The 24,182-nt window shown below is 40.0% G+C and overlaps 1 protein-coding gene across 1 annotated transcript in view; it reads right to left on the bottom strand.

Annotated features, from left to right (window-relative positions):
* The window catches only part of pde1a (phosphodiesterase 1A, calmodulin-dependent), a 51,230-nt gene that overhangs the window by 14,307 nt on the left and 12,741 nt on the right, over window positions 1-24,182 (bottom strand). Inside the window, exons 2-8 of the mRNA XM_023286922.3 lie at window positions 20,126-20,152; window positions 11,259-11,372; window positions 10,978-11,160; window positions 4,774-4,840; window positions 3,167-3,283; window positions 1,968-2,108; window positions 975-1,075 (exon numbers count right to left, since the gene is read on the bottom strand). Of these exons, the coding sequence (XP_023142690.1) occupies window positions 975-1,075; window positions 1,968-2,108; window positions 3,167-3,283; window positions 4,774-4,840; window positions 10,978-11,160; window positions 11,259-11,372; window positions 20,126-20,152 (750 nt within the window). The remainder of the gene's footprint in view (window positions 1-974; window positions 1,076-1,967; window positions 2,109-3,166; window positions 3,284-4,773; window positions 4,841-10,977; window positions 11,161-11,258; window positions 11,373-20,125; window positions 20,153-24,182) is intronic.

Here is a 24,182-nt window from a genome sequence, read left to right as displayed (position 1 = left end):
GAATTAAGACATCTTTGATATCCCTTGACTTCATATTTGCCGCAGAGTTCAGCTTTGATCTGACATTGTTAGAAGCAGCTCCTCTCTGGTTTTATCATGTAGTGAAGAGAAACATGTCCTGATTCATGAGCTGAATCCATTTTTAATGAGCTACTTCTGGATATATTTTAATTACCGCCACATCATTTGCCAAACATGAAGCATTTCTTTTTACTATCCGCTTTAATTATTCAATCGCATGCATGTTTAACCAAGAGACAGCTTATGAAGATGAATAACTATGAGCGAGAATGCTGCAGCACTGATAAGAGAGTTCGTGAACCCAGGATGATTGTATCAGTACTTTGGGGATCAACAGTTTGGTTTAAGTTTAATTAATGTTAGCATACCGACACTCTAAGCTGAAATACTGAGCGTGGTAACCATGTTAGCACTTAGCTTAAAGATGGGCCCACAGATATGCCAGCACACATGTCAACTCTTGGTCTTGTTTATTTGGTATCAGCTGATATTTTTCAAATTTAGATTAAAGACAAAATCAACGCCGTTCCACAACAGGAACTAGTTGCAGACTCAAGGTGGTGCAAACATTACACGATTGGCCCCATAATCACCCATTTTAGCCTTGCTGTTGCTGTTGCACCTGCTCTGGAATGCATATTTCTACTACTTATCTCTTCAAAAAAACATCCCTGAAAGAGGTTCTACAGAGCCAATCCTGCACGCATCAGTAGCGGGTCGTCCTGAACTGAAGAACCCTCTTAGATGAGAAGATAAACGTCTTTAAGAACCAAAAAAGAGAAGTCCGGTTGCTTGCTGAAGCTCTTAGAAATACCATGGCCTATTTGACTGAGAATCTACACAGACATTCTACATTGGTGATTTAAGTTGTGCTAAATAGTCCCTTCTGTGTAACTTAGCTTATTGTCAACTTAATATAATATGGAATAACCTGGTTGTGCTGTTGATGTTACCTGGTGTGGATGTGGAAGTTGTTGGTGGTTCCTGTGTGTTCGAAGTCGTGAATGGCTGCAGCGAAAACCATCGCGAGAATCTCCAGCTCGCTGAGCCAGTGCTGCAAAAACACACATACAGTTAGCTAAGACGGTTAATTAATACATAACTGTCAACAAAGAGCCTGACACTGAAAAACTGATACCTGTTTGTATGTTTGTGTTTGCACTTCTGTCTTTGTGATAACATTTTTGGAAAATTAGGACAATTTGGTCAGTTTACACTTTGGGACAGACTCTTGAGTGGACTGTTTTAGGGTTCAGACTAGGTTTAAAGGGTTAAGATAGACTCGCAAAGTCAGACCACTCTCCAGCACTGGCACAGCACTATGGAGAATGGTCTGGCTGCTACTCATTATTACTACAGAGGCAAAAGAAAACTCTGGATTGTTTGTATCTCTTTAAATCAATCACAGTAGTCTTGGGTGGTGAAAAGGCCTAGAATGCAGAAAATTTGTTTCTGCAAAACAGCTACGGGGGAAATATTTGGTGGAACACTTGAATGAAGGGGGGCGAACACTGTCCTTAAAATGGATAATTCAGCCAAAAACTTTTTAAAAATACCTGCTTTATTACACAAATCAAATCCAACACAAAACTTAAAACCTTCAACGTTTCCCCATTTTCAGAGACAAGGTTCCTAATGAGAGAAGTGGTCACATCTGGAAAGTAGAGTTTCTGATGTGGTTAGAAGAACTTCACTGGTTGAACTCGTCAGATACTTCAAAACCAATGAAAAACAGTTTTGTGTTGACAGTAACAATACTCTTGTATTTGTCTGAGAGAGATTCATCTGGATATATTATGGCTTTCTCAATGCTGCTATAGATGAACTTAACAAGCAACCTGTCAGTGTTTTGTGTGTTTTTTTAACATCATCGGAATCAGATTCATTGGTGAAGTATGTGAAGAAATGCAAAGAATTTGACTAGTGTTTTCGGGTGTTTGTGTTACCATCAGTCCGGTGTGTAGCATCAGGAAGTGGGCGGTCTGAGTGACGTCGGCAGCATGGATCAGGTTGTGGTAGGGGTTCCTGTGTTTGCTGTAGCCGTTCTCCAGAGCCTCAACAAACTGCACCAGAGCCTGCACTGGGATCTGAGCACAGGACTGTAGGTAGTACAGGTACTACACATAGACTGCATGTAAAAGATGGATGTAGCCACCATGACGTCCCCAACTGCTGTTTCAGAGCCTCCAGTTTGGCATTTTTGCTGTTGCCATCTTGGTTACAAATGGATGTGATTGAAACCCTAAAACAGACTCGGCTTTACTGTTCATTATTCTCTAAATGGGGCTAAAATTCACAAAATGAACATCATACTGCACTGAAGGAGACTTGCAACTAGTTATTGAGACCAAAAATCCACTGGGATAATGTTTACTGACATAACAAACCAAGGGAGAAGCAGCATCATTTTCTCATAGACTTCTAAAGTGTCAGACTGTCAGAGGAGTCGCCCCCTGCTGGTGGTTAGAAAGAATACACATTTAAAGTATGTCTGCATTGGCTATGTATGTACAGTCCACGCTGTTACACTATGACCTCAACTGTCTTTTACATTTTTTATTTGTTGAAACGTCCTTCCACCACCTGCTCCCTGAATGTCAAATGAATATTAATCAGCACATAAACAAGCAGCTGAAGGTGCAGTCAAAGTCAAACCGTGAATTAATATGAATGAATACATTTACAGATGGTGAAACTTTAAAGCAGACTCATCATTATATTGGGATTTGGGGATTTTATGCCAAATTTTGAAGGTTTCAAGCATAAAATTATGAAATAGGCATCGTATAATTATGAGAAGTGGGTTCTTCACCATTTTTCTGTTAGTGATTTTTTGAGAACTGCTCTCCATTGTTTTTTAACGTATTGTACATACAGCCTTGTAATTAGTGAGCTTTCGAGATGCTGGTATGCAGATTTATTTGGTCTCACAGAGAGGTAAGCTAGCTGTTTCACCCTGTTTACAGTCTTTGTGCTAAGCTAATAGGTTGCTGGTGGTTGTCAGTTCATGGTTGGTTTTGGATTTTAAAAATGTGATTGCAGCTTCAGACTTTTCCACACAGAGATCTGCCCACCTTAGCTCCACCCACGTCGACATTAGGCTCCACCCACCCACAAGGTGTTAGCAATATTAAGCTGTGTGTACCCTGAACCTGTTGATGAGGTCATAGCGGGTCAGCAGGTCATAGACCAGGAACTTGAGGGCGTGATCTCCGGTGCCCTCATGGAAGGAAAAGACATCAAAGGACCACTGATCCACCTCCTGTGAAACATTAACCATCGGATCATTGAATGATATGTGATAGTACAGTATAGATACAGCAGGTTTATGTCAGATCAAGCTGCTCAGTCGGTGTAATGAAGACGTGTGCCAGTAGAGGGCAGCATCCTAATAATGTTTGAGGAGGAGGTGAGTCTGCAATTAAATTAATGACTGTGATTATTCATAATTACATTTCAAGTTGGTCGCAACATGATTCATGTGCCTTTTATCACAAGAGAAGCAGAATATTTATAGACGTAATTAGATTTATTTCAAGGTTTGCACAGGAAGACCTGAGGACATGTATCACAACACAAACCATCAATCTACATTTTCATTTTCTACCTCGTTGAGTCTTTATTTACCTCCTCCTGTCCTTCCTCTATTTTTCATTTTCCTCATACATCTCCTGCTTCCTGTTATCTGTCTCTCTTCCTTTCAATAGTAATTTTCTCTACCCCCCTTTCAACATCCTTCTTCAGTTCATGAACCTTATTTCCCCTAGTTCTTTCCTTTTACACCTTCATTTTTTCATTCCAATTCTCTTTTTCTTCTCTGTTTTCCTTTTCTATCTGTTTCCTTCATCATTGCTTCTTGCCATCTTTCTTTGCCTCTTCATTTTCTTTTATACCTTTATATTCCTTTCAATTTTCTAATTTTCCACCACTCCACATTACTTTTCTTGTCATATCTCCTCCTTTTCCTAACTTTTACACTCTTCTTTTGTTAATTTTTATATTTTATTTGTCTCCACTTTTTGTTCTCCTTTATTCTGCATCTTTCTTTGCATCTTACTTCTGGTTTGTACCTCCTCTTTTTCTTTTATACCCCCTTCTTTTCATTCTACCTTTATTTTTCTTCTGCAACTGTCTCCCTACCTCTACCGTACTTGTTTTCATATATCTCCTCCAATCTTCCACATTTGATTTCTCTTTTTCCTTCTTTTCATATCTGCTTACTTCCTTCCTAAACTTTTACCGTCTTCTTTTTCATCCCTGACGTTGCCTCCTACTTTCATTTTCATCCCTTTCCTCTCTTTCTTTCTTCTTTTTTTGGTCTCCAACATTTCCTTTTCAGCATCCTTCTCCACTTCCCTTATCTATTTTTTACTTTTCATCCCCTTTTCTTTCCCTTTATACCTCCCTCTTTTCATTCATACATTATTCATACATTCATTCATCTCTCCTCTCTCCTTTTCTTCTCTACTTTATTTTCCTTTTCTACCAATTTCTTTCCTCATTTTCCTTCGTCTGCCTCCTCATTCTTTATTTTTCTTTGCTGCTACTTTTCTCTACATATCTACTGCCTTCACTTCCTCCTCCTTAACTTTCACGCTCTTCTTTCACTCTATTTCATTTTCCTCCACTTTCGCCTTCAGGTTTCTGCAGAAAGCAATACCGAGCTCTGCCTGAAAAGGCTGGTTTTGATTGCTTTTTGACTCCTAATCAAATGTCACTTTGTGCTAAGTGGACTGCGGCAACAGTTTTTACCTTGAGAGCTGTCAAAGCCGTGGGAGGGTAGGTCAGACCCGCCATGTTGGACGTCCGTCTGTACATCCTGTTGTCACACACACAGATAAAAATATCAAATCACTCTCAGATACAGACAGAAGCATGCAAACACACACTTCTTGCACAGACCCCCCCCCCCCCCTCCTGCTGCCCTCCTCCTCAGTTTGCGACCAGGATGGACTGTTTGTTACCACGGCAACCACGTTATAAACACACACACATAACACTCGGCGCGAGCGCTGCCTCGGTGCAGGAGATATTTTTTGATTTCATGCGTCATTAAGCCGCAGCAGATGAACTGATACTGTTCTATCAGTGCGAGTCATTTACACTCTAATGATGTTGGACCTCATAGTTCCCCTATATGATCTCCAGCTCGCTCGCACACTAACATTGTTACACTTGGCGTTCGACCTCGTAATCACATCTGCAGTGAAGTTGGACGGATGTTTTCTGTTGTTTATTTTGTAAAAAAAAAAACAAAAAAAACAATGGCTGTTCTGTCTTCAGGTGCTCCAGATTCCTGCTCAAGATAAAAAAAACTGATGTGACTCAACAGCTGAGAGTGTAACTCATGTTTGAGACCATCATCTGACAGGACTCAGGAGGCACCTGTCTGCCTTTTTATCGCTACATGGCTCTTTGTCCCAAGCTCCAAAAGTGGCAAAAGACATAACAACAAATAAACTGCTAAAATACATCCTTGTTATGACATGACAATTCAGCGGTGAATGTTTGAGTAGGTCTATGCACAAAACAACTTGGCTAAGTTTTAAGAAAATATGGTATTTTTGGTTAAAATAAGTACTTGGTTGAGATCGTAGACACTTGGTTAAAGATCATGTTAATGTTAGAAGTAGGGCTGGTCCGAATAGCAGCTTCTTACCACTGTCACGGCCGAATATTCGGACATTCGGGTCCAGCCCTAGTTAGAAGACGTATTATCAGGGCAGTAGGCAGTAAGTAAGATTCCACTTTAAAACTGCGGTGTACTAAAGACAGCCTCAAAAACACAGATTCAAACTTCCAGATTTTTATGCGTATCAAAGCTAAACAAACAATCGTGTTAGTGTACATGGTGACGTTTTCTCTATCTTTTTCCTTCTATAGAATCATTTTTCAATTCAAACATGTATGGCTATTATGAAAATTACTGTATTTGATGAGTGAATGTTCTTATTCATTGTAATACTGTGTGATGTGTGCTAAAAGAGGAACAAGGACACAAGCTGCTCACACACGAGTTTGAAGGATAAGAAACCAGTTCTAACCGCCTGCCTGTAGCAACCTAGAGATAAAACATATCGAGACCTGTAACTCATGTTTATCTGTCTGTATAAAAGCTGTGCTGTTTTCACCCTTCACCAGTCACTTGCTCAGACTGTGTTCTGTTCATGTTGATTCCTTGCACAAGTAAAACTTTGCTTTGACTTGAGAGGTGACTATTAATGATATTAATGATTAATGAGCATTAATTTGGAGAAGTCAGGACTCCACTGAAGAATTTTCCTGACAATGGCTGAATTACTCCAATATTAAACCTGACATTGTGTTTTTGAAAAGAGTTGCATGTGAGCTGGTGTGCTGGAGCTGCGGTGACAAACACAAAGGTGGGGACTTCTTAGACCTGCACAGTCTAGATGAAGAAACTTACACCTCAACCATTCTAAGGCAGGAAAAGAATCCTTTTCATGGAAAAAACAATAAACTTCTCTATATGCAACTTTGATACTCAGAGATTAATTTTTAGAGGTTTAATCAATGTCAGGAGAGGGAGTTTAAGATGAGGAAACAGAAGAAACACTGATTTCTAGAATGTTTTTTAGTTGTTAAACCAAAAGAGGGGAAAATCTTGAGAGCAAGAAAAGGTAAAGTTTTGTGTCTTATTAGTAATTGTCATACAATGTTTTGATCAATAGGGTCCCCTGCAGACACTTTCCAGGAAGAAAATTAAAAATATAAACAAGTAAGTAAAAATCTAACAAATAAATAATGAGTGACGCTGTGAGTTGCCAGTTGTTTGCGATACTTCAGCGCCTGATTATTTATCTGATTGGTCTTCAGAAAGTGCCTGAAAAGCTTGCAACGCTGCACAGAAATTACTCATACAAATATGTAAATAACGGACTGTAAACAGCAGCCTCCGATGTTAAAATCCAGTGTTTAGTTGACCCATCTATCCACCCCGGCCTCCTCCCTGCACTAACTTCATTGTTTGTTCCTGTCATAATTACTACAGCCTCTAGATGGCACTCTAGTGATTGCAGAAAAACACTGGTTCCATCTAAATCTGCTAGAAGGTCACTGCTTCACAATAAAAAGCATGAATGGGCCTTAAAGCTGCTGGACAAACGAGCACAGATGCTGGATGTGAGTCACTGTTTGTGTTGCAGCTACTCCCGGAGGTGTTGGACGGTTTGAGGTCAGGACCTCTACATCAGGGTGGGAAAACTAATTCTCTGTGGAGCTGCTTTGTGCACAGCAGGGTTGTCATGTTGTAAATGCACAATATAGACAAACACAAAATGCTGATATGAAACTGGAGTCATGCCGTTGTCAAAAATGCGACTGTGTTTAGCATTGAAATGAAAATGAAGTGTCTTCTTTTAGATGATGTCTTGAAATCCATTTCTACCACTTCTCTTATTATTATTATTATTATTATTATTATTATTACTACTTCTAGTCTTGTCATTATTGTTTTACCACCTATTTTCTTTTATTCTTTTTTCTTATTTGGTTATGAGATCATTGCTTCTTTTATTATTTTATCTGGTGTTGCTGTATTGATTTATTTTGTACATCTGTTACCATGTTTAACTCCAGTTTTTCTCCTTCTGTTTCGACTGACCATCATTATGCTTTTCCTAAATATCTGTCTTTTCTTTTTTGCCTTCTCTCTGGTACTAAATAAATAAAGTTGGTGTTATTATAAAATGTACAGAGGTAGAGGCTAAATCAGGGTAAACAATACCAAACCAAAAGGGGCTACATACACGACGGTCCTCCAATAAAAAAATGGCCGCTAAGCTTGTATGTCAAATCAGGTTATTATTCCGACCTTTCAGTAAAACAATGGCTTTAGTAATTAGAAACAGGACAAAGTGAGTAAATTATGGAGCTTAGGGAGGAGTTGACTTTGAATTTTTTGCACTTTGTAGAGACAATAAAGTTTATTATAGCTACAAAGCGTGTAATTGATGCATAGACGATCTATATTCATACTGTTGCTGATCTTTTTTATGTTCCAGAGTTGACAGCTCTTTATGGAGGAAGCAGATTGTCCAAATTTAGACCTCCAATGTGGTATTTTACAGTTTTGTACACTCGTAGTCATTCTGTTACTGTGTTGTCTTTGGAGAAGGTCGGGGTGGATGGATGGGTTGACCAAACACTGGACTTTAACAGACAACTTTTACTTGTAACCATGACAGTTTCAGAATCTCAACTATGTGTTAATTAGTGCAGCCTTGATGACAAATGTCCACACTTTACCTGCGGGTTGTATCACAGTGGCCTATACGGTTGTTCAGGATGGAAAACTAAACCTAGAACAGTTATGGTTATTTACAATTCTCAGCTTGTTTGTGTATTAATAAAAAATAAGACTGTCTGCACTGAATGTCTGGGTTGATCTGTATTCATATCTGATGATCTCCATCCATCCATTATCTATACACCGCTTAATCCTCACTAGGGTCGCGGGGGGGGGGCTGGAGCCTATCCCAGCTGACTCGGGTGAAGGCAGGGGACACCCTAGACAGGTCACCAGTCTGTCGCAGGGCCACATACAAACACAAACAAGCACTCACACATTCACACCTACGGGCAATTTAGAATAATCAATTAACCTCAGCATATTTTTGGACTGTGGGAGGAAGCCGGAGTACCCGGAGAGAACCCGCGCATGCACAGGGAGAACATGCAAACTCCATGCAGAAAGATCCCGGGAAAGCCGGGACGCGAACCAGGGACCTTCTTGCTGCAAGGCGAAAGTGCTAACCACTACGCCACTGTGCAGCCTTCTATCTGATGATCTATCCCTTGTATTTTTAATAATATCCCCCCTTTTATTCGTGCTTGTTTGTCTCTGTGAGGCTTCTTTTGTATTGGCTACATGCCAAAAAGTCCCTTAGAGATATTAAAATTCACCAGGGATATGATTCACCAGAGAAGAGGTACAATATATAGCTTCATGAAATGACCTGCAGGACTTTTTTTTAAGTAAAACATGTACTGAAAATGTAAAGCACTTGATAATGCATGAGTGAATCCCATAATATATAATAAGGGAGTAATATGGTGTAGGTCACTTCAATGTGAGAACACCTGGGAGCACAAACAGCGGCTGTCTTTAATCCATGCTTTACGGTGTGCCGTTATTTTAACTCGTGATTAGGTTAGTTTCACCGGTCAGTTAACTGCTAATGGAGCCTCAAGCAGCACGGTTGCCAGCAGTTTTACACAGACCAGACACTGATTTACAGAGCTGAGCTGCTGCCTGGCATATTTAGTGGTCATTAGCACCAGTAAGAATGGGAGCCTGATTGCTGGTGTTGCTTGTGGTGGCGCCTCTTTGCATGTCTATTTATTTTCACTGCATTAAAAACCTTCACTGCAGGCTTTTAGAGAAATTAAAATGAATGAGATTTGAGGATTTTCACCACCACCTCTTTGCAGTATTTCCCAGCTTGCTTTCTGGTAGAGCTGCAAGATTATGGCCGAAATGTTAATCCTGATTGTTTTGATATATTTTGGGATTATTTGCCATGTTTCGTTATTGTAGGAACAAAATGTTGTATTGTATTTTCACATTTAATAAACAAAGAACTGCTTTTACTTCCAACAACTCTGACAGGTGTGTGAGCAAAGATTACACTGAAAAGAATTAAATGTCAATATCACAGTCAGAAAATGTACTGGAGATTAGACATAGTACCTGTTTGCACCACCAGATGGAGCCTCCTACTGGTAATGACCAGAAGAGACCATTACTTGAACTACAAGCAGGGCTTAGCTAGTAAAGGGGCACCATGACAAAGTCTTCTGTGACGGTTTATGTCAAACTAGAGCTTGTCTTTGCAAGATAAGCAGGTTAACACAAGCAATCAAGCTGTTACACCAACATATGCCACGTGTACGCTATCAAAAAGGGCCAACAAGGGGCACCCCAGTAGCTGAAATGGTTGAGCGGGCTAACCATAAACAGGGGCTATAGTCCTTGTTGCAGCTGTCATGGGTTCAAGTGTGACCCATGGCCATTTGCTGTCCTTTCCTGTCCTTTGACTCTTCTCCCCATGTTTCCTTACTCTCTCCACTTTCAAACTACAATAAAGGCTAAAAAGCCCAAAAGCCCAAAATAATAGCGCAGTACTCCGCCAAGGCTGCTCCGTCATTGTATCATTTCAGACGGCTTAAATCTTGAAAAAAATCATGGCAGAAATCACAGCATAGAATGTGGCCATTTAATATAGATGTACCCACCAACAAAATGGCCTTGTGCTGAGCTCAGGCGTGTGTTCTGCATGTGTACGTTATGTACGGATACCGAATCGCGTAGCCTAAATATGTAGCAGGCGGCAGGAATTGATGGGACTCAGAAACACACCCACAATTTAATCAATTGTTCCTTGTGTCATTTCTGACGGATAAGTCCTGATAAGTCCGCAGTGGTGGATTTGTAGTAGGATCACAATCATGTGATCATCAGCAGGCAGCCGATGTAATGTTCACTTGTTGTCATAGTTACAGTGATGCCATGCCGCTATCTCGCAATGATACAGAAATCTTTAACGAATCCGTGGATCCAGACTATAAGCAGCATCACTGCCAAAATCTAATCACTTGGTCCTTGTGTCATTCCTGACCTTCCCTGAAAATTTCATCCAAATCCGTTAGTCCATTTTTGAGTTATATTGTTAACAGACAGACAAACAGACAGACTGACAAACAGACAGACAAACGTACGCTGATCGTCACATAACTCTGCCATTTCTTGACGGAGTAATAATTTCGACTGCATTGATTTGTGTTCTTGCTTTATCAATCATTACCCTGCCCTTTATTTTTTAAGAAAACTGTAGTTGTTCCGACAATCAATCAATCGACATCGTGGGAAACCAAAATCATGATTAGCATTCAATTAATTGTGCAGCCCTACTTCCTGGCAAAAGCAACGTTTACCTCTCCACAAATATCCCAGCTTGCACCGCATGGACGATGCTCCTGAATCTCGGCTTCTCCTCGGGACGCCGCTTGGCCACACCCATCTTCCTGCTGAAGGTGCACGCCAGCCAATCGCGTACTTCCGTGGGCACCGACTCCGCCTGCAGGTCGCTGAGCTCGTCCTCGGTGTCCAACAGACGCCTGAAAAGCAGAAAGACACAGTCACAGATGGAACAACCAACAGCGACGAGGGTTTACTTTCTATACATCGGTCCATCCAGCAGCCTCCTCAGCCCCACCTGGTCTCATCGGTGTAAACAGCGTCCAGCATGGCGGCGGCCAGTTCCAGGTTCCTGCGGAGTTCCTGCAGGTCCACGACACCGCGGTCCATCTGCTCCAGGACCCCCTTCAGCCTGGAAGCACACAGTCAGTTACTGGAACATGCAGACGGCTAACGAGCAAACACAGCGGAAGATAAAGTAAATAAGACAAAACAAGCACAGCTTTTGTCTTGTGTTTTTTTGCTGAATCTGTTACAATTATGTTGTTTGGACATCTTGGTTTTATTTGGACATTTGGAGTAAGAGGACGAACTGAACTCACAGAACATGATTCCTCTACATGGATTTATGCATATTGCAGCTTCAGAAAAAGGCACTAGGATTTTTTTGTGATGTGATTCTTAGATTTAAGGGTAATGGCGTTCTTCTCTTGCAATTTTCTGCATATTATTGGTCTTTTACTCTCTTATTCTCACATCACTTTTAAAGCATCTTTTATATATTCTATTATTATACCCTACACTGAAAGTATATGTTTAATTGTATATTTTTTTGCATTTTTTTTACAGACAACTAGCCGATTGGTTGGAAGATAAGCTCTCATCTGAACAAATTATCATCTGCTACATCGACAGTCTTTCAGGATTTATCCATTATTTTTGGTTTCTGGAGGAACACACTCCTGATTATTCACAACCAAATGGAGGCTGCTATGTCTAACTTACTTAACATTTACTGAATGTTCACTCCAAACTAACTGACACCGTGTCAAAGAAGTCATCAGTGCAGCTGGATTTTGTTCAAACAGATGGCCCAAACTCAAGTACCTGCAGTTTGCATATCACAACTCAACAACCAACATTGCACATCACCTCTAAACAGTAACTTGCCTGCATTATATTCCTCAGTATTTCTTGTGTTATATCACCAGTTGATATAGTTCTATTTTTAGAAGCTATATGGGCAGGTGCATGCTGGTCTGCTCCGAGTCTGTTCTCATCATTCCAGTATAAAATAACCAGGTTCAAATGATCTAACATGCTGCAAATACAAGCTTTTTATGTTGATTTATAATTCATTCAGGCTAATAAGGCTGCAGTTGAGTAAACTCCTGTGCACTGTGGAACATTTGGTTCATCTAGAAATAAAGATGTTTTTTTTTCCCCGTGACCAATCGATTAGTTTAAGAGTAGGTTGAAGAGATTGTCGCTGATTCACTACAGCTCTAGTTTTACTCCATGTGTTGATGTTTAACTGTGAACACCAGATTATACTCTTCACCGTGTACAGACAAAATATGAACTGTGGTGGCTATAGAATTTATATGTTCATTCTTACATCTTAGGACTTGCGTGCAGCTTGTGGTGCACCATAAACTTAACAGACAAAATGATTTGTCTTGTATTTTAAGATTTGGACAAGTCACTTTTGTGCTGAAATGTTAGCTAAGCATGGTATTAACAGTTTGTTCTGCAGAACCATCAAAGTCCTCCTGCCTCTTCACAAGTGTTTTCGCTTGTTTGTTTCCTTCAGTGTTAACTTTTTTTGTTATATTCATCACATCGGAGACAAATTTGTCAGCTGGGTATGACTGAGCTGTCATCTTACAGGCGGCTGCACAGAGAAAATTTAGCTCAGCTTGACTCATTTTTTTTAAATATCCAAAAACAAGCATCAAGTTTGAAGTCCCAGAGGGAGGAGCATGTCTCTGAAGAATAGAGTTCTGCTCCTGCTTGGTTCAGGGTGGAGTCAGTTTGTTTCAGGTTTCCAAACTCGGCCTACTTCAATATCCCCAGCAGCATGTTTTACTGTGGGTTTGATCCACTGTGATACGATTATCTCTCCTTACATACACCCTCCTGTTACTGCCACTAATCTCTAACAGGGAATTCATCAACAAATAGGACATTTTCCATTATCCGCTGTGAAATGCTGCTGTGCCTCGACCAACCTGAACTGTTTGTCCTTGTTTCCCCTCCTGACAGCTGCTTCAGAGGCGCTACTTGTCTTCTTAGATGAACAACCTTCTTTTGACAGGACTTTTGCTGATTGGAGTCCTGTGTTCTTTATTTAGCAAACCCTATTTTTGTGCTAAAGCTGCAGTTCTATCACACATTGAACAAAGCCCGGCGTATTGATCTTCTGATGATGGGATAACTTCCTGTTTTGGAGGCACTTGTTCTAGTTTGTACAAGGTGTTCTAGAACTCCCGGAACTGCCCTCTTAGAAACCTCAAGTCTAGACATGACGTGACAGAGAGAAAGCAGCTCTTTGCTCAAAATAACAATCTAACTTCTGACGTTTTCACTTAATCATGTTTCCTGATATTACAGAACTACTTGGAAACTCATATTTGGTTGATTTAGTTGAACAAGCTTCTGATGGGTCGATCAAATCCATCTCTGCTTCAATGGAACTAATGGAAACTTACTACTGTGATCTCTTCCACTAATCTGATGAATTTGATCTAAAAATAGAGTAGAATCTGAGATATTACCTCATATTACATGTCAGAACTTGTGTTCCATGTTTTTAAATGTTTCTAAACCCTCAAAAACTTTCTGTCCATTTGCATTTTTTTCCTGCTTTTACAGTACCAAACACGACACTCGACTGAATGTGACTCTACGTATATAATGTAATGCTGCCTCCTGTGATCTCTGACATTCTGTACCTCACAAGAGCAACGCCAATCGCCATAAATCCTCTCTGCAGACTTCACACACCTGCTGACTGACTGATCTTCGTTCTGTGCACCCACACAGCTGCTGTCCTGTTCACACCACAGAACCAGAACGTGAAAATCTGTTTCCTCCAGATGGACCCATGACACTCTGCCTCCTGTCAATCAGCCGACACCCACAGCAAATGACGGGAGTCTCCTCCAGGAAACAAACACGCCGTCTTATAGGCTTTATACTCGCTGGTTCTCTGCCAGCCGAGACTGCAGCTAAAGCCAGTTTGAAAAGTTCTCAGACAGCCTAAACATGGAAGACTGTTTTACTTCTTCTGCATGTCCAAACATCACAAACTCAGCAGCAGCATACAATCAGCTATGCCACTGTAATGAAGTCAAATTACAGTATATTTGCTAAATTTAGACCAGAATCTAACTTTTGGATTTGTTGTTTTACCATTTAAAATGCAAGTTTAAAAAAAAAAAACTACAGGAATGACAAAGAAAGAGGTAAACCACAAGGACTGAGCTCCAGCTTCCTACAAAGTTAGTCTGTCTAGTGCAGTCTCAGCTCTTGTTAGCCTTAAATGAAGCTAATTATTGCCTTATCTAACCTGCTTTCTGTAATAAAACAATTAGTTTTGATGCTCAAACATTTAAGGAATTCACCACACAACGAAGTCAGCAAATTATTCTAATTACTACTGAGAAAAGTACAGATAATTAAAGTATAATTAAATCCTAAATAGCCTAGCTAGGTCTTAGTTTTAGCTTAAGTTGTATTTTCTGTTACTTTGTACTTCTACTCCAGTACATCTTAGAGGGAAATAATAAACTTTCAACTCCAATAAAAATATCTGACAGCTGTAGTTACAACAGAAAGCGAGGATATTGCATACAAACAGATAAAAATACTTGAAACATACTTAGCCCTAACCCTCTGTTAAATATTAAACTAGCAAACGATAACAGAAAATTAGCTGAGATGCTATTTTTATAATCAGTTAAGTTTTTTTCTGTAAAATCTCAATATTTCCATGCTTTCACTTGTTGCTGTAGTTTTGTAATGATGCTCCTTAATATTTTTTTAGCTGGTTCACTGGTTTGTGGTTTGGACAAAACAAACAATGTGACTGTAGCTCTGTGAATTTTACAAACTATGAAGTCAACTGACTGATTAATGGAGTCACATGCAAAATAGCTAAACACTGTTAGAAGGGACCATTTTATACATTGAGTACTTTCACTGTTGACACTTACTTCAAGTGCATTTTTTGATTTAGCTTACATCTGGATGGATGAGCGGATGGACGGATGGATTCGATCTTTCTTACTGCAGTATGGACAGGTGGATGGTGCGAATGTTTACAATGGAGGAGGCATAAAGACTCTGCGGCTGCGGCCAGGCATCCTGCCGTTGTCATGACATCCAAACAATTACTGTAAACTGGATGAAATCTATTTTAGTTGCCATGGGTACGGCTGGAGTCAGAACGGGAGACGCAGTGGAAGAGAGAGAAAGGACGAAACTTCAAGACTGAGATTCAAGAGATTCAAGCGTGTCGTGATGGGTTTGATTCCAATGCAGCATTTGCATAAAGTGGATTTCCTGCTGGTTCCTCCAAGTATTCAGATCATTTGCTCAACTAAAAGTTTTAATGCTGCATCGTTACATCTAAATGTCCTGCACTGAAACAGTTACAATTACTTTTTAAAGTAAAAGTATAGTGAGATAAATGTACTTAAAGCATCAACGGTCAAAGCAGAAACTGAATCATGAGGTGGAGATATTATAGAGTTGCACAATTCATCAAATATTTATCACAATCATAACGGTGGCTTTCCACTATTAAATGAACATGATCGATTTTAATATTGACAATGCTGAGTGGAGACTAGAAGCTTCTCTGTGCACTCTCAGCTAGTTAGCTTCTTCCGTAGCCGGCATGTGAGGCATTTGAGGAACCTCCGTAAATTGTGGCATCCGTTGACATGCAGATGTTCACCAAGTGAGGTGCTGTATTAGTAATTTTATTGACATTTTCCGTGACGATTCATTTTGATTCAAAAATTTGTACTTTAGCAGGAATGTAGCATAACATAAAAGTGAAAGTAAATATTTTGTTATAAAAATTAATGTATATATAATGAATAGTCATGACCTCAATATTGCTCAAAATATTGAGCAAAATTTTGATTGTCATTTTGCTTCTAATTGTGTGTGCCAATGATTTAGTGTAGGACCTGAAGTACTGGTAATTTTTATAATGGCTCAACCTGCTCATTGTTTTCTCATTGAAGTGATTGCTTGGTTTGCAAGAATTCTGAAAATAGCAATAATAATACGCAGTGACTTGTTTAACCAAAAGTCCACACCTCCAAATTATTAAAATGAACTGACAAATAATCATGTCTAAGAACCTGGAACCATGAAATGTTTGGCATTTGTCCCTGGACGTAATTCATTATTAACAGTTGCCAATTAATTTTCTGTCTATTGACAAATCATTTTAGCTGTACCTATAAACAAAACATGATAGTATTGACCAAAAGAGGTCCGACCTGTGTGGGTGTCTGGAAGTGGGACACTGGCAGGGGATCTTTTTTGTGGACTGGACTTATTCCGGTGCACCACAAAGATAATCAATCGGATTGGAATCTGACTTTGGAGGCCGAGTCCATGTCTTGGGGTCGTCGTCTTGTTCCTTGAGCAGTTTTGGCGATGTGATGGGGTGTATTGTCCTGCCGTCGGGTTGTGGGGTGTGCTTGGACACCAACAATGTTTAGGTGGGAGGGTATGTGTTCAAGCAACATTGACATGAATGCCAGGATCCAAGGTTTCTAAGCAGAACGCTGTTTTGGAAGAAGATAACCAACACTATTCACTTCACCTGTCAGTGGTTTTAATGTTGTGGCTCACTCACTTTTAAATAAATTAATACATAACAAAGCATCACATTTATAAGCATTTTGTATGCAAAAATCTGAATTTGTAAAGTAACCAGTGCAGCCAAATAATTGTCGTGGAGCTGCCATGAAGTAGAAAATGGCATGAAAAGAAATTGAAGGCTCTGCTGAAAGTGACTGGCATCCCGTCATGTTGCCAGTGTTTGATTCTGAACTGTGTGGGTGAACGGGAGGTTAGTCTTCTTTTCTTCTATTGTTGACACCTACACATTGCTCCAGCTTGCGGAATATATTCTTCATTTGTAAATAAGGAGTCATGCAATTAGAGGGGAATGTCGTGCGGCGTCGACTGTGACAAATGTCAGAGTGAAAACACGAAGAAGACGTGGCTCGGGTGTCCTGTCGGGGGATCATTAGCTGCACAGGAGGACTGTGTTTGAAACAGCAACGCAACCCCAAATTCAATGTCGAACAGCACATTTATAAACAGATTGTATGACTAGAGACAGACAGGTGAGGAGACAGACAGGTGTGTGTGGGAGGAGTGAGAGACTCTTCAGTGCTGTATCTCAGACTGTGGGCTTCCTCTGTGTTTATTAGTCATGTTGTGAGGACACACACACCGAGCGGCCACAATATTAAAACCACCGACAGGTGAAGTGAATAACACTGATTATCTCGTTACAGTGGCACCTGTCAGTGGGTGGGTTATATTAGGCAGCAAGTCATGTCAGTTCTTGAAGTTTGACGTATTGGAAACAGGAAAAATTGGCAGTGAAAGAATCTGAACAAAGGAAGACGACTGGGTCAGAACTTCTAGAATCTGCAGGTGTTGTGGGGTGTATACTGTATGTAGTGGTCCAAGGAAGGACAACTGGAAAACCGGAGATAGAGTCATGGGCATTGAAATCTCAATGATGTGGTCTAATCCCAGTGAACAACAGACCCGGACCGTGTATAAATGAAAGAAGATGGCCTATAACGAAGAATCACATGTTCCTTAACATCATGTGGATGACCAAGTGTAGTTTATCTAAAGAAGAGATGGGAAGATGGTCTAATATAACCTACCCCTGTCAGTGGGTGGGTTATAATGTGCGGTGAAAGATGTGCGGTGAAAGAAACTGAACAAAGGATTGATCTGTAATAGCAAGATGACTGGGTCAGAACGTCTAGAAACTGCAGGTGTGGTGGGGTGTATACTGTATGCAGTAGTCCAAGGACGATCAACTTGTGAACCAGAACCATGACTCTGTCTCCGGCTCACCAGTTGTCCTTCCTTGGACCACTGTACACAGTGTTGGCAATGAAGGCTCACTGATGTGGTCAAAGAGCTACTGTAGCACAAATATCTAGAATCCTTAATGCTTTATGTGCGTCCATGATGACTCATGTCCACCACTGAAAGCACTTGCAATTAACATCAGACCTGGACCACAAATCAATGGAAGAATATGGCCAATAATGATGAACAAAATGTTCTTTTACATCCTGTGGGCGACAAGGTGTAGTTTATCTAAAGAAGAGATGACTGACTCTGCATCGTGCTTTCCGTTCTGTCCTCTTTCTCCAGTACCGAACTCCCGCCTGCTCGCCTTCAACCCTGGTCAACTCTGCCTCACCTGCCAAGCCTGGAACTTTCCCAGTCTGTTCAGGCTTAGATTTCTGATTCCTGAGTAGTTCTGAGTTTCTCTGTGTTGCCGAATATACAGTCCTTATGTGTAGAGTTAACTTCTGTTCTGTACAGTTTTCCTGGCTTGGTTGTACCGTGTATGGGTTAGTTCAGTTTAATAGTTTATTTTGCGATTCTAGTCTGGTTCTAGTGTTTCGCCACTCCATTAAGGGGGTCTGGTGTTATCTGAGCTTTAATAAAGTACTTCCTGTTGCAGGTCATAGTTCATGTCTCTTCCTGTCGTTGTTCTTTTGTGTACTGTAAATAAAATTATACTTGTTCACTCCAACGCCTGCCTGTCAAGTCTCCATTGCACTGCACCTGAGTCTCTGATTCGGTTTCATTACTTTTACAGGTATCTCCAATCGAAACATTGTTGCAGACCACTGTATTCTCTGATGGCCACTCTGCAGGATAAAATGCTCCCTTCCACACTGCAAACGTTGTTCAGGAATGGTTTGAGGAACACGTCAAAGAGTTTTAAAGTGATGACTCGGCCTACAAATTCCCCACATCTCAATGCGATTGAGTATCTGTAGGGTATGTGGAACAAATTGTCCAAGATTTAAAGGATCTGCTGCTAACTTCTTGGTGCCTGAACAACCTGACACCTTCAGAGGACTGTCGGGACAAGACTTTTATTGTCAGAGAATCTTTATCAGCATGAAGGCAACCTACACATTATGAATATATTACATTAATATCTGTTCACACAGACACATTGTGAGGACTTTCCTTTCTTCTGGGAAGAAGGACTTTCTTCTCAGGACGTAAATCTACATTTTGAGGTTAGGAGAAGTCTCCAGGACTTCAATGCAAGTACAGCTGGAGTTAATGATTTTTTTAATTGATTACCACCTTCCTGTAGTGCCCCCTGGTTTAAGGACATCTACAGCTTGTTTACATGAGAAACAAGTTGCTTATTGTCCAAAATTATTGGCTGTACTTTTACCAGTTAGTCTGAAATGTGGTAAATTTAGAAACAAGAAGTGTGGGAACCAGAATATATGAAGTGTTTTATCAAACAGAGTTAAGAAGGGTCATTGTTCAGTGCATTATTTTCTTTTGGTAATTTTGGTGGTATTCACTGTCTTAAATCTTTTTGGAGATTAATAAATGAATTAATTGTTATTCTAAAAACAACTGTCTGACACTACTCCCTAAGGACCACAGCAAGAACTTCAAATGCCTTGTTTTGTCCAACAAATAGTTCAAAATTACATCGTTTAAAGTGATATAAAACAAAGAAAATAAAATCTCAAGAGTTAGATGCTTTTATTGGCTTTTTGTAGTTCCTTATAATCCTTTTTTAAAATGCATTTTATTTTAAACTTTAATCATACAGCTTGTTATCCTGTTTGGCTTTGTTTTATTATTTTATATATTTTTTAAAAAAATCTCTTTTACACATTGCTTTTTGCACTTATTTTGTTACTGCCTGACTGTTAACACGTGCATCACTTTGGTCAACTTTGCTTGTGTTTAAATGTCTGCTAAATGAAATTGTAGAATTGTAGAAACTGTGCTACAAACTTGACTGGATTTGATCTGACTGTGTGTGTGTGTGTGTGTGTGTGTGTGTGTGTGTGTGTGTGTGTGTGTGTGTGTGTGTGTGTGTGTGCGTCTTACCTCTGTGATGTACTTTTATATTTCTGCCTGTAAACAAATAAAGAAACAAAGGAGTTAGTGAAATGAGCCAATCATATCCTGCATTGAGACAGTCATCATCATGAACTCAATAATTCATCAAATTCACAGGAAAACTTTGGCACTGTGGACATATTTGGTAATGCAGGTCACATGATGCACACGGACCTCAACTAACTTTTTCCCTCAAACACAATCATTATAGAACGAAATAAGGAAACAAATTGCAACTTCTGTGAACCAAATATACCCAATATTGATGCTAATGGATATGAATGGTTCATTGAACAAATTTGTGTTCAGTGCAAAGTCGTATTCTGAAACTGCAGCTCCGAAAAAGTTCCACAGTTCCGCTAAGACGTACATTAATGGATTAAAATCGTCAACAGAATTAGACAAAAAAACTGAAATAAAACTTGCAGGCAGTGCAGCAACCTTTACACATGATCTGGACGGTGTCACAGGTTGGAAAACTTGTTGCTCTTTGTGTTATCAGAATTTGATCCATTCGGTCCAACAAACTCCTCAAAGAGCTGCTCCAGTAAATGATCTTTTGTTTGTGAGTCAGACGAGGATTGTGCTGCCGCTCAGAGGAAGGTGAGCCTTGCAGCAGGGCGTCGGAGCGCAGGTGAAAAGAACAGGTGCACGGAGTAAAAACAACCGGAAGCTATTTGTTGGCAGTTTGGCTGCAGATTTTGGCTGCTTGTCAACAGGAGTCAGAAGTCGCAGCAGCAGCAGCGGCTCGTGGAGGCGATTCAGGTACTTTAAAGCCTTTAGAGCCTGATTGCTGCAATTTGCATCCAAATTCGTGCTTCCTCTCTGAGTCACAGCTAAGCTGAATACTTTTAGATTCGGTCCATTAGAGTGTTACCAACAGGAACCGCTGAAAGCTCATGCAGCGTACTTTCTAATTTGCCACAATGTGCGGAAATACGGGAGCTTGAGTTAATTAACTGAATCCACGGCGACATTATAATTCATGTTTACATCTCCCACATTACAGCTACTCAGATCTTACAACATTATCATCCCTCAAACAGAAGCAATAATAATACTAGTATGGCTGACAGGGTGTTGTGGGGTCACAGTGCTCTCAGTCCACAGTGTCAGACTTCGCTTACAGCTGATCTGTGAGCAGCTATTTTTAAGCTGCACCATCCACCTACATTTTATGGTGTCGCACGCCATTTCTGACTCCTTTTTTCTCTCATTCATTCCTGTATGTGTGACGACCGACACTGAACTCAGCGCCTCAAGCTCGACATTTGAATCCGCTGATTATTCCTGAATCTCGCTGAAGGGGACGTTTGCAGATGTAAGCGTGCAGACAACCTTCCCCCTTTCCTTTCCCACAAGCAAGGAAGCTGAAATCTTTCGCCATCTCGGATATCAGTATCCACTGATTGACTTTTTCCTAATTTGGGGACAACATGAAGCCGCCGGCGCTGGTTTCCCGCCGATGTGTGCGGCGCGGGAAGCCGAGCGGAGCCACATTGTGCAGAGAGATCGCCGCCACCGGCTGAAGACTTCTGCTGTGCCACGATAAAGACGGAGGACAAATTAATGAGCAGCATTTCTAAATATGACTTTGTAGTGACAAAGGGCTCGCCGGGTGAAATGTGGGCCCTTCAGATTTGGCTGCAGAGGAGCCGACCTCCCCGCTTTCATCCCTGCAGGATGGATGTGAGGCAGATGGGAAGGAGTGTGGTCACGACGTTCACACACAGGAGAGCTCGACTCTCAGCGGAACTATCCTGAAAAAATAAATCAAAGCTAACACAAAACCAGTCTGGGTCGTTCTGTGCCTCTTTGTTGTCGCCTAACATCTTTTTGCAGTCACTATTTTGCGTCTCTGTAGTTGTTTGGTATCTTTTTGCAGTTTTTTTCACGATCTTTTTAGGCTGTTTTTGCGTCTTTGTGGTCATTTTGCATCTCCTTGTAGTGGTTTTTGCAATCTCAGTAGTTATTTTGGGGGTTTTTTTGCACTTGTTTTGTCTCTGTAGTCATATTGTGTCACTTTGTAGCTATTTTGTGTCACACTGTGGTTAATTTTCATCATGTTGTGCACATTTTGTGTTTCTGTTTGGTCATTTTGTGTCTCTGCAGATGTTTTGGGTCACTTTGTAATCATATTGTGTCTCTATGTAGTCATTTTGTTTGTCTTTATAGATGTTTTGTGTCTCTGTATTTGTTTTGTCTCTTTTTGAGGTAATTTCGTGCCTCTTTGCAGTCGCCTAACTTCTTTTTGCAGTCACTATTTAGTGTCTCTGTAGTTGTTTGGTATCTTTTTACAGTTGTTTCATTTCTGTCAGCAGTTGTTTTGCCCATTTGTGGCTGTTTTGTGTGTTTTTGTGGTCATTTTATATCTCCTTGTAGTCACTGTGACAGCTTTTTGTCGTCTCAGTAGACATTTTGGGGTTTTTTTTGCAGTTGTGTCACTTTGTAGCCATTTTATGTGACACTGTGGCCAATTTCCGTCTCCTTGTGCACATTTCGAGTCTCTTTACATTTGTTTTGTGTCATTTTGTAGTCATTTTGTGTCTCTCTAGTCATTTTGTGTCACACAGTGGTCAATTTCCAACTCTTTGAACACATTTTGAGTCTCTCTGTAGTCATTCTGTGTCTCTTTGTATTTGTTTTGTCTCTCTTTGTACTTGTTTTGTGTCTTTTTGCGGTCATTTTGTGCCTTTTTGCAGTCGCTATTTGCAGTTGTTTCATTTCTCTCATCAGTTGTATTGCCTGTTTGTGGTGTTTTTTTTTCCTCTTTTAGGCTGTTTTGTGTATCTTTGTGGTCACTTTGTATCTTTTTGTCGTTGTTCTGTGGCACTACATTGTCATGACACATATCATTCAAGACGTTTTATATCTGTGCAGTAGTTGTGACAGCTTCTTGCAGTCTACAGAGCCTGAAAGACACTCGTTCTTGTGTTGTACTGAAGTTGATTTGTCTCTGTAGTCATGTTGTGTCACTTTGTCATCATTTTGAGTTACACTTTGGTCAATTTCCTTCTCCTTGTACACATTTTGTGCTTCTCTTTGGTCATTTTGTGTCTTTCTATAGATGTTTTATGTCACTTTCTACTCATTTTGTATGTCCTTATAGGTGCTTTGTGTCGCTACAGTCATTTTGTGTCTCTTTATAGATGCTGTGTGTTTCTTTGTTGTCATTTTGTGTCTCTATGGTCATTTTGTGTCATTTTCCAACTCTTAGACCTGATTTTGAGTCTCTCCGTAGTCGTTCTGTGTCTCTTTGTAGTTGTTTTGTGTCTTTTTGTGGTTGTTCTGTTACTTTGTAGTCATTGTGTGTCTCTTTATAGATGTTTTGTGTCACTCTGTTGTCATTTTATATGTCTATAGGTTTTTTATGAGCATTTTGTTTCTCTATAGTCACTTTAGATCTCTGTGACTTCACTTTTTGTCTCTTTTTAAATGTTTTGTGTCCATTTGTGGTCAAATTCTGTGTCTTCGTACATATTTTGTGTCTCTTTACAGTCTTTTTGTGCCTTTTTGTAGTCATTTTGGCCATTTTTTTTTTTTTAGCTTTTCCATTATTTGCGTCTCTGTCATCATTTTGTACATCTTTGTAGTTGTTTTCTGTCATTTTGTAATGTTTTTGGATCTTTTTATAGTACTTTTGTATCTCTTTTGTAGTTATTTTCTGGACATCATACATCGCTCTGTAGTTATTTTGTGTGTTTGCTGTAGTCGCTTTGTGATTCTGTAGTTGTTTGTCTTTTTGTGTCATTTTGTGCTAATGTTGTATGACATTGTAGCCATTTTGCAATTTTTTGTACTTGGTTTGAGGGTATTCCAGGTCAGTTTTAACAAATCTTACCAGTCACTTCATACAGACTCTCTGGTTGATTCAGTAATCCTTCTTGTTAGTATGTAAAATGTAAAATTAACTTGACTGCATAGACTCCCCACACGAAAAGGTTTAAATATGAATTTGAACTGTTAGATGTTTGCTACAGAGAGATAGAGTTACCTTTGTTTGACTTCCAGACAATAGAAAATGTTTAAATGCGAGACAATATGC

Source organism: Amphiprion ocellaris, chromosome 11 (genome assembly GCF_022539595.1).
Source record: "Amphiprion ocellaris isolate individual 3 ecotype Okinawa chromosome 11, ASM2253959v1, whole genome shotgun sequence".
Lineage (NCBI taxonomy): Eukaryota > Metazoa > Chordata > Actinopteri > Pomacentridae > Amphiprion > Amphiprion ocellaris.
Note: the sequence above shows the minus strand (reverse complement) of the source record. Positions and strands in the feature narration are given on the sequence as shown.